The sequence below is a fragment of the Fringilla coelebs genome (assembly GCF_963513975.1).
Source record: "Fringilla coelebs genome assembly, chromosome: 11".
Lineage (NCBI taxonomy): Eukaryota > Metazoa > Chordata > Aves > Passeriformes > Fringillidae > Fringilla > Fringilla coelebs.
The window spans coordinates 19,532,465-19,543,179 of NC_140037.1; the positions used below are offsets into that span (position 1 = coordinate 19,532,465).

The 10,715-nt window shown below is 50.0% G+C and overlaps 1 protein-coding gene across 1 annotated transcript; it reads left to right on the forward strand.

The window, feature by feature from the left end:
* Positions 1 to 758: 758 nt before the first annotated feature.
* TBX22 (T-box transcription factor 22) lies at positions 759 to 6,016 on the forward strand (the record flags this gene model as incomplete). Its single annotated transcript, XM_084213120.1, has 8 exons — positions 759 to 894; positions 991 to 1,114; positions 1,471 to 1,572; positions 1,748 to 1,922; positions 2,130 to 2,294; positions 2,445 to 2,509; positions 2,590 to 2,675; positions 5,421 to 6,016. 8 exons carry the CDS (start codon positions 759 to 761, stop codon positions 6,014 to 6,016), a joined length of 1,449 nt encoding a protein of 482 aa, XP_084069246.1.
* Between the last annotated feature and the right edge of the window lie 4,699 nt (positions 6,017 to 10,715).

The following is a 10,715-nucleotide window of genomic DNA, read 5'->3' on the forward strand; positions in this document are numbered from 1 at the left end:
ACACAAAGCCGGAACTGCTGCCCGGCGCTGTCACAGCCCAGGGGTGGCACCGGGTTTGTCGTGCCGGGGACGCCGGAGGGGCCACGCGTGACCGGCCCGCGGGGGCAGCGCGGCGGGGCCAGAGGCGGGGCACGGCTCCCTTCTCCCTTCTCTTGTATCGCCCTTTTCCCTCTTTTACTTTCCCCCCCTTTTATTTATCTTTTCCTACCTTTTTCTTTCATTTTCTACCTTTCTCTATTTTTTCTCCTTTTCTCCTTCTTTTCTGTTAATCTTTCTCCTTTCTTTTTCCCCCCTTTCTTTTCCTTTTTTTCTTTTTCCCTTTTGCGCTGGTTCTGGTTAAACGTTATTTGCACTTTTGTTGGAAAAGTGGCCCCTAGTGTGCAATTATGTCAAATTTCTTTGAGTTTTACAATTTAATGGAGAACAGTAACTCTTTTATTGATCCTAGACGGGGCCGGCTCCTCTTCCCCCTCTCCCCCCCACCCCTGTGGCTCTCCCCTCCCTCCCCCTCCAACCCCCCCGTTACTCCCATGAAATGTCACTCAATGTTTCTTATGCTCCCACCAGTTTCCAAAACAAACAGAGGAGGCTGCAGCCGTCTATTGACTCAGTTGGATGCAAGAGGATCTCGCCGTGGCCGCTGCCCCCCGACGGGAGCCGTGCCGGGCGAGGGGCGCCGGGTGCCGGCCGGGATGGAGCCGCCGCCGCCCGCCTGAGCCCCGCTGCCGCCCGGGGGGACCCCTGGCAGCCCGGGGGGGATGGCGCTCAGCTCCCGGGCTCACGCCTTCTCGGTGGAAGCCCTGGTGGGACGCTCGGCCAAGAGGAAGGTGCCGGAGGGTCGCGATGAGGAGCCCGGCCCCGGCTGCCGGCCGGGTCGCAGAGCCCCGGAGGCGGGTGGGTACCGGAGGGAGCCCGGCGCGGCGGGGAGCGAAGGCGGCCCCCGGCCCCGGCAGCCTCCCGAGCCGCCCCTGCCCTTTGTGTTCCCCGCAGAGAAACGGCCTAAGGCCGGTGCCGAGAGCCGGGCGGGCGGGGTGCAGGTGGAGCTGCAGGGCTCCGAGCTCTGGAGGAGGTTCCACGACATCGGCACCGAGATGATCATCACCAAGGCCGGCAGGTACCGGCCGGCCCCGCCGCCTCGCTCGGGCTTTGCTTTTCCGTCTTTTTTTTTTTTTTTTTCCTTTTTTCTTCTTCCCCCCCCCCCCCCCCCCCCCTATTTTTACTGTCTTTCTTTTTATTTTTATTTTCTTTTTTTTTTTTTTTTTTTTTTTGGTGGGGGACGGTGTTATTTCTTGGGCTTTTTTTTTGTTTTGTTTCGTTGTCTCAGGTTTCTCTGTTCTGTAGAGATATTTCACTTAGTTCGCCCCTTTTTCCGCTATTTTCGTTGAGTTCGATTTTCCTTCCTCCCGACGCCCGTTCCCAGTTGCGCAGCCCCTTTTGGCTCTCGCTCAGCCGCTGTCCCTGTGCCCGCAGGAGGATGTTCCCGTCGGTCCGGGTGAAGGTGAAGGGGCTGGAGCCGCTGCAGCAATATTACATCGCCATCGACGTGGTGCCCGTGGATTCCAAGCGATACAGGTACGGGGGGCACGGGCGGGACCCGTCCTGCGCTGATGGCCGCGATCTGCGACCCGAGCGGGACACGGGGGTCACCCAGGGGTGCTGGGAGCCCGCTCTTACCTATAGAATCTATAGGTGTGGGGGGCAGGTGGGGACGGGCTCCCGGCGGCTGAAGCGGCCCGGCCCGGGCCAGGTACGTCTATCACAGCTCGCAGTGGATGGTGGCGGGGAACACGGACCACTCCTGCATCACCCCGCGCCTCTACATCCACCCCGACTCGCCCTGCTCGGGGGAGACCTGGATGAGGCAAATCATCAGCTTCGACCGCGTGAAGCTCACCAACAACGAGATGGACGACAAGGGGCACGTAGGTGTGGGGGAGCCCCGCCGAAGGGGCCGGGGAGGGGCAGAGCATCGCCCCGGGGTGCGGAGCATCTTCCGGGGGGCAGCAGGGAAGGCGGGGGCCGGTCCCTCCTGCCTTGGGGCTCGGGGCTGGCTCCTTCCTGAGCCTCGCCTGGGGTGTTCTTCCTGCCCTTCTCCCTCCGGGGGGCTCAGCCGCCTGTCCCCCGCGCAGATCATCCTGCAGTCCATGCACAAGTACAAGCCCCGCGTCCACGTTATCGCCCAGGATTCTCGCTTCGATCTAGCGCAGATCCAGTCGCTGCCGGCCGAGGGGGTGCAGACCTTCTCCTTCCAGGAGACCGAGTTCACCACCGTCACGGCCTACCAGAACCAGCAGGTACCGGGAGCCGGGGGGATGGAGAGCCCCGGGGGGATGGAGAGCCCCGGGGGGATGGAGAGCCCCGCGGGGATGGAGAGCCCCGACGGCCGCGGCCGCCTCTCCCAGCCCGCCTCGCTCCCCAATGGCCTCTTCGCTTTCGCCCTGCAGATCACGAAGCTGAAGATCGACAGGAATCCCTTCGCCAAAGGTTTTCGGGACCCCGGCAGGAACAGGTAAGGGCCGGGGCCGCCCCGCCGCCGCCCCCCGCGCCCGCCGGCCCCGCGGCCGCGTTCAAGGCGCTCTCGCCCCGCAGGGGGGTCCTGGACGGGCTCCTGGAGACCTACCCGTGGAGACCCCCCCTCGCCCTGGACTTCAAGGCTTTCGGCGCAGACAGCCAGGGTAAGTGAATCCCGCTGCTGCCTCTCCCGGCCGCACGCCCCGAGCTCCCGCGGGGCTCCCCGGGCGGCTCGAACCATCAGAGATAACGAGGCGCGCCCAGAAAACGAATCCCTGCTTTTGAGGGAGTTAATTCCGCGTTGGTTTGGATAAAATTCCTGTGAAAATGGATGCGAGAAGCCGGGAAGAACAGGATGAGGGCGCGGGCTGCTCCAGCCCCCGGCTGAAATCAGAGTTAGATGGGCAGAAAAAAATCTCTGAGTGTGCAGGAGGCTAATTTGGAGTCGGGTTGTTCCGGCTTTGATCCTGTTACACTAATTGCTTCCAACCGGGTTGGGAATATCAACTACAAACGTGGTAGTGGTGATCGCCCGTGCTTTCTGCAGCGGCAGCTTCCGCGCCGACAAATGCGTTATTCAACAGAAAATAAAATTATCTGGTATTTAGGATGCAGCAGTCGCACAGAAATGCCGAGAAGAGGAGGGAAATTTTCGGGGAAAATGCTCTCCTTCATCCTGACGAGAGCAACCGGTCCTTTACAGCCCTTTCCCAGAAAAACGGCTTCAGAAAGTAGTATTTGAAAACAGATTGTTCGTAGCGCCGAAGGGAAAAAACTAACAGCTCGTTTGCACTTTGGAGCCCTTCAAGTTGAGTTTAAAGTCGCGAGTTAAATTCCCGTTTATGTCAGGAACTCTTCAAAATCTTGGGACACACCAAGTCACCCCGTGATTAGCAGCATTTCCAGCCGGGAAATGCTGCAAAAGTCACAGCAAAAATTCATGTTCGGCAGGCGTAGAAATGAGGGCAGAAAGAAATCAGATTCGGGAGAAATTAAGAAGTTTATCAGTTTTAAAGAGAACAAAAATTCTTATTATTAATTGGTGGTGGTAGTAATAGCAGCTTTATTAGTATTATTAATAGTTTTTTAGTTAATTTTATTTTTAGAAAATATCTTATGCAAAAAGCTCCTTTTGGACCCGTTTGGGGGGGAGAGGTGGTGGATGAGCTGCATGAGGAATGAAATAACAGCAACTGCAATTTTAAGGATGCTAAAATATTATTAAAATATTATTGTACATATAATATTACAGCTACCTGGGATTTTTTGATTTCTTTTTTCTTGTTTAATATATTTGGTATTTTTCTTCAGGACAGAATTCCTGAACTGATATAAATATTACAAAATCTGCAGTTCAACTACTAACAAAATATATTTCTGAAGAAAAGCTGTAAAACTGAAATCCCAAAGCTCTAAAACCAGGAGGTGAATTAAAAGGAATTATGATCAACACATGCTGAAGAAAAAAAAATTTCCCACAGAATTTTTATTTTTAAGCCTGATAGAAAGGGCAGAAAACACCTGCTCATTGATCTGCTCCATCATTTCTGCTGCAATCCCCATTCCCAAACTTGCTGTGGAATTTGGGTGGGATTATTGCTCGGGGTGTGATGTGTTTTGCTCCGTGCTGCAGATACTGACCCTGCTTTGCTCTGCTGTATCCAACCACGCAGGAGTTCGCTCGCTGCCTCACACACAAATATCAGCTATTTTACATGACCCAAAGTCCCTGAATCCTGGAGGATATCAGGATATGTCCATGGAGAGAGGACTGGACCCTGCCTCGCTGATGTCAGGACTGAAGCAGGCACTGACACAGCAGGGAAGGGTGAAACTTCACGCCACAAAACCTTCCCGGATTATTGTGATCAAGGGCTGGCCTGTGAGAGGCTCTGCTTGTTGGGAGTTTGGAAATTAATTTGCATCACATTCAAAATCTTTGTGTTTTTAAGATTTGCTATACCAGCAGATGTGGTTCAGTTTTACAGTTGGTTTCGGGGTGCTGCTTCTGTGTCAAGTCGGATCAGATCCCAGCCAGGCACTGTGTTGGTAGGAATTGAATGTAAATAGCTGCACAAATGGATCCACATTCCCTTACATCCTTTCCCAGTGATTTTGGTAAGAAATTATAATAAAGGGGAGAGGGGAGGGAGAAACCCTCTGGAAGAATTTGGTAATGAGTGTGCAGCAGACATTTGGCTCTCCACAGACAGGAGATGAAACCAGCATCTGTGTAGCACCAGGGCTGGCTGCTCCCAGCACCGTTCTCACCTCGGAGCAGCCTTCCCATCCCTGCTTCATTTTTACTCCTTGATCTTGCTTTTCTCCCAAATTCTGAAAGTGCTCATTCATCCCTTCCAGAAAGGAGGACGTTCACATGACTCGTGAGTTTGAATTTCTGGAGACACCGATAGCATTCAGGGGAATGTTTCAAATTGCTTGGGAAGCCAAGTGAAATGAGTCAATTCCTGTGAGCAGGAAGGTATAAAAAATTCTCCATCAGGCTGAATATACTTTTTTGTTCTTATATCCAGAGGGAAAAAGCTGTCTGGAATTTGCATGAAAAATAGGGAACCTGACATGGCAAAGGTGTGGGTATAGCAGGGGAGCGTTATCGGTCGTGCAGCCAGGTATGGATCCAGGTGTGTGTGGAGCTGCATTTACCACGATCCCAGTCCCAGGAATGGGATTGGACACTTGCAAATATTGTTCTTAGACAAATACCAGCTAACAATAACCATTTATGGACAGATCTTCCCATTTTCCAGGAGCTGGTCTTTGGAGCAGGTTCGTGCTTGGATGGACCCTGGCTGCAGGGAGACCTGGAGCAGGAGCAGGAGTCCTCCAAGGGTTGCTTGGCTGTGGACACCAGTTAGCCCAGCCTGGATGATTTCTGTTTTCCTTTCCAGGTGGGAGCTCCAGCTCTTCCCCAGTGGCCTCCAGCGGTGGGACCCCCTCTCCTCTGAACCCTCTGCTCTCTCCATCATGCTCCCCTCCCACGCTTCACTTGCCCGTGAGCAACCTTGGCATGTCGTGTCCCGAGAGCTTCCTGCACCCCCTGAACGTGCCCCTCTACTACAAGATCTGCCCTACGAGCTTCTTGAGACAACAGGCACTCCTCCTTCCAAGCCACGAAAAACTGGGAGCCACCAACCCACACCTTTTACCCCACTTCATGGTGGACGTGCCCAAACTGAGTTCTCTGAAAAACGCCAAAGCCGAAGACTTAAACGCTCAGTGCCTACAAGCCCCCGGTCCTGCTGGTCAAATGCTGTATGGATTACATGCATCTGGAAACATTTTCCCATCAAGTCCCATTGCTCGGGAAGCACTTAATTGTTCTTTACATCCTCCATATGGCTTGTATGGTTATAACTTCTCTGTGCCATCCAGACTGATGAATGCAGCAGGGCATTTCAAAGTGAGTGACAGCATTCCGGCTGCTTTGAGGGACGGCAGATGCAATCACTCCAACTGGCACCCCACAATTAACCACTGCCTTTAGTGGGATCAGAGAATATTTCTGAGCTGTGTAAAGCAAGTCCTTCCTTCTTTCATAGCCAGGGGCTCGTTAGTTATTGACTCTGAAACACTGCAGGCATTTAATCCTTTTATTTTGTGGACAGAAGTGTTGTTTTGTTGGGAGGGTGGAGGATCTGGGAGGGTCTGAGATGACCCTGAGGTGATGCCTTTTGGCCACGTTTATGTCACAGTTGTAGGTTAAGAGCAAACTGTCAGTCACCTTTTTACTATTTGCACTCTCAAGTGGGGACATTGATGTCTGTATTTCTACAGCTCCGTTTTCTCTCTCTTGCTTGCCTTTAGTTAGCTCAGAGCCCTGGGGAGCTGCTGCTCACCCACTCAAGTTTTATCCCTAATTTCAAAGGGACTGTCCAGGACCTGGACTTGGCAAAGGAGCCACATCTGGCCAAGCACTCAAGCTTGTTCTTAAGTTCTCTTGGCTGAAATGGGTCCTAATGAATGACATAAAAGTCTCTCATTCTCCAAGACCCAGATGCCTCCATTGTCAGGGTGGGGACATAAATCCAAGTACCTTAAATCCAAGTATCTGCTGCCAGGGTAAAGAAAGGCAGGATGAAAGATGGATGGGGTCACACATCTCTCCCGTGGTGAGATGGGTCCATGCTGGGGACATGGAGGATACATCTCGGAGAGTTGTGTGGGATGAAACACCCCCAGGAGCCCTGCAGGACAATCCTTTGGCCCAGAGCTCTCAGCCCCAAGGGACACAGAAGATCCACGTGGGATCTCATCCAGCCTTGCCCAAAGGAAGGGGCAGGGATGTTCCTGGCTCAGTCCCACAGAGAACACGGATCCTTTATGGAGAATTACAACTCTACAGACCCTGGAACATGAGATTTTCAATTCCTTCCAAAATTCCTGTTTGTTTTCTTGTAACCTGTGGATATTCTTGTTATTCCTGTAAATAATCTCCAGCTCCCAAGGGTGCCATGTAACTCACAATAAATCAGGACACAGGTTTTATTCTTTATTTGATCGATGTTCAGTCTCTACCTACAGTCAAATTTACCACTTGATAGATGGCAGAGATTGGAAAATAAGGCTTGGTTGGGACCAGCCCAATTTTGGGATTAATCCTATATTTTCAAGCACAATACACAATACAGAGGATTAGGCACAGGCTTAAGAATCAAAACTGATACCAGAGTTTTGATTTTATTTTCATCCTTAACAGATAACAAATTCAGACCAGAAGAAACAATATTAGAAGCTGCTAAATTAACAAAAAATACACTTTTAATTTCATGGGACTTTGATAAAATTCAGACAACATTGGTTTCCCTAATTTTCTTGATGTAGGTGTTCACAGAGCCCCCAGTGATGCCAGTATGAAATGGGAGATTGTGATAAATGGTCTGTACAACTGTAAAAATGAACAAACCTGCTTTCTTGGGCTGTTTCTTAGCAGTTTATCTCACTATTTTTATTAAAAAAGAAAAAGCTTTTTTTTTCCCTTGGAAGTCCTTTTTTCCAACATTGGTGGGGACTGAATTCCTGTGGCAAGTCCACTGCTGGCCCTGGCCAGGCTCTGTCCAGCTGAGTGACCACGACCCAGCCCCCACATGTGGTTGTACTCCTGGGGAGCTGGAAGGCTCTTCCTGATCAGTCACGGATTTGTGCAACGGGGAACTTCCAATTTTCCAAATATTTGCGGTTGCATAAAATATTCCAGAGTTGCTGGCCATGAGCTGTAATCCAGTAAATCAGTGGCTGGTTAAAAATGTGACTGATAATGACTGGGAGAGATATTTTTGGTGCAGTGATTTGCTCCACCAGGAATGATGCTCGGCAGATTCCAGTGGAATGGAGCTGGATCTCAAAGCGCCTCCGTGGGTCCCGTAGGATCCCAGGTTTCGCCACCCTCCCTCATCACAGCCACATGGAAAACACACCCAGAGCCTGGTCCCTGCATGGTCTGAGCATATCCCAGGGGTGCCCCACTTTGGGAGGGTGCTCATCAGGCAGATCCAGAAATATCAATTTGTCTGTGTGAGAGGTCGGCACGGCGTGAGAAGAGCTGCTTGATCCAGATTATCTGAGGGTTATTTCCGTTTTCTTTGCCTTCACCTCCAGCTTTTATCCTTCCAAAAGGAAAGAAATAAAGTGCAAGAAATAAAAAGGATTTGGGTGGTATTTTCAAGCAGTCATAGCTCTCTGTCATGTGCCACCAAGGCCACCTCAGAGCAGACCAAGCTCCCTGGCCCTTCTGGCATAGGAATATTTTCCATATCCATAACAGTGACTCAGCTGATTCACTCACACTATAAAATAGATGGCTTTGCCTAGATATTAAAATAAATGTGCCCCCAAAAGCAGCTAACCTGCACTCTACACTCTCAGGGTCCTTTGTAAAACAGCCGCTAGCGGGAGGCGAGTGGCAGAACTTGAGAGAATAAATCAGATTAATCAATATGATTTATTAAATGTGAAGCTGGGCAAACTGAGGTCGATATTTCAAGCCAGCCCATGTGCCTGTCAATACAATTCCATCACGTACTGCTTTGCATTTCTTGCCACAAACATTATAGGAAAACTCGTGGCCGTTTCGAAGCTGACAATTCTTTAGACTTAGTGGGCAAATACAAACAGCACCTCAGGATTACAGTGCTATTTTTAAATGGGAACGGGGAGAAAAACAAAGGGTTTTTTTAGAAGATGAAACTTGCTGAACAATCTCAGCTATTAGTCATTTGACCTTTTGCAAGAGGAGTTTGAAGTTATTTGGGAATATCTGAGCCCGTTTGTAGCACTCATCACGTAAAATCCGCCGTTCCAGAGGTGCCGCGTCCGTGCCCAGCACCGGGACAAGGGATGGGCTCAGTGCTCAGACACGGGGGTGGATTTAAAATCCAAGGAGACAAAATATCTGGCAATAATACTTTAAATCAAAGTGCAGTTTACTCTCTGGTTTCACCCAAATTTAATCCATCTATTGGAGAAGCCAAAGGCATAGAGGGAGCATCGGATGTCGCTTTTTGTGATGGAAGTGCCTCGGTTTACATTTGATCTGCTGAGGTTGGGGCTGTAATTAGATGATAATTTGTATCACAATTATGCAAAGCAAACGAGGATTGGATAGCAAGATAGAGCAGAACAAATAAGCACCCAGACCATTTGAAATGCATCCAGTATGGAAACCATGTCCATGTGTTGCTGGGGCCGGGGACATGTTGTTCCAATAAAGATGCAGAAAGGGAAAAGGCTGGGATCGGTTCCTCCAAAAGTTTCAAATGCTCATGTTTACAAATTTGTATTGCACATTAATATGTAAACACAGCCTATTGGAAACAGATGAGGCCACAATATTTACGTGCCCTTTCCTCTTTGTTTTGGGTGTCTGGTTGTCCCCCAGAACACACAACATCTGTGGTGACTCATAAAACTCAGCTCAGGAAGCTAAAGGAGAGGTTCAGATAATTATAAAATCACTGGTGCCATGGTGACTCGCCCATCCCAGATGGATTTTGGGTTCTGGGTGCAGGGGGATGCATTTGCAACTCCTGTGGGGTAGTGCTATGAGCACTCGGTGACTGGAGCTGCACTTTGCAATGCCACAAGTGAAGCCTCATTCCTTGGCATTTTCTGGATGAATTTTATAATTTTCTTTACTGCTGTGTCACTTGGAGCTATGACAGGAACCATGGCATTGGAATATGCAGGAACTCCATCCATGCCTGCTCCATGCTCCACCAACGCTGCACCCACTGGGAAAAACAGCTTTTAAAACACCAAGAACGATTTTTTATAAATTAATTTCCAAAAGGTAAAGCACCTTCCTCACAATGTGAATAAAAGCTTTGACTTGTTAATCACCTTTTCTTTCACTGGTTTATTTGCATTTTGGGATGCAGACTCCAGACATCCCTTTCCATGGCATCCCAGACTGCCGACCCAGGGAGTGAATGCCGATGGATGCAGCAGTCGAGGCTGCTGGGAATTACAGGGGCTGAGAGGACTTTTGCAGATGTTGGGAATTGCCTTGCAAGCTGTTTGTGCTTAATAGAGCTCTGGTCTCCCCAAGCTCGTGGACTCTCTGAATTTTGCAGTTATTTATAAAGCCATTTCTCTGCTGTGTCCTTTTGGTGACATTCCCAAGAAGGACCTATCGTCTACTTCCATCCATCAAACCATTTCCTCCCAGACTGCTGCTCCTAAAGCACCAAGTTTTCAGCTTATTGTGGCAATTAAGTACAAGAAGGAGTCCAGGTTTTGAGAAGGACCCCTTGAGCTTATAAATCAAACAACACAAAGCAGCAAGTAAAAGTCAAGACCTTTCTGGAGAGGGAAACACCAGCAATAGGGAGAAAACTTCAGAAAAATAATTTTTGCTGCCTAAGGAGGCAGATCCTGAACGAAACCAGAGATGGGGGCAGGAGCTGAGGATGGCTTCTGGCTCTCTGAAGTCTGAAGATATATTGGATACATTTTGCAGATATTTTCAGCTATTTTCTCTTATTTCAAAAGCCTTGCCTTTTCAGGTTTTCAGAGAAATTCACTTTTTCCTCCTTGGCGCTGGCTCCAGATCTCACCCCGGAGCTGGGTCCCAGCTCCAACAATTTCCTCGGGGCCCTGCCCAGCAGCTGGGAACACTTAACAGCTCATCCGCCCGCTCTGCTCACCTGCCCGAGGAGCCCTGACAGGTCCATCTGCTTCCAGTCAGG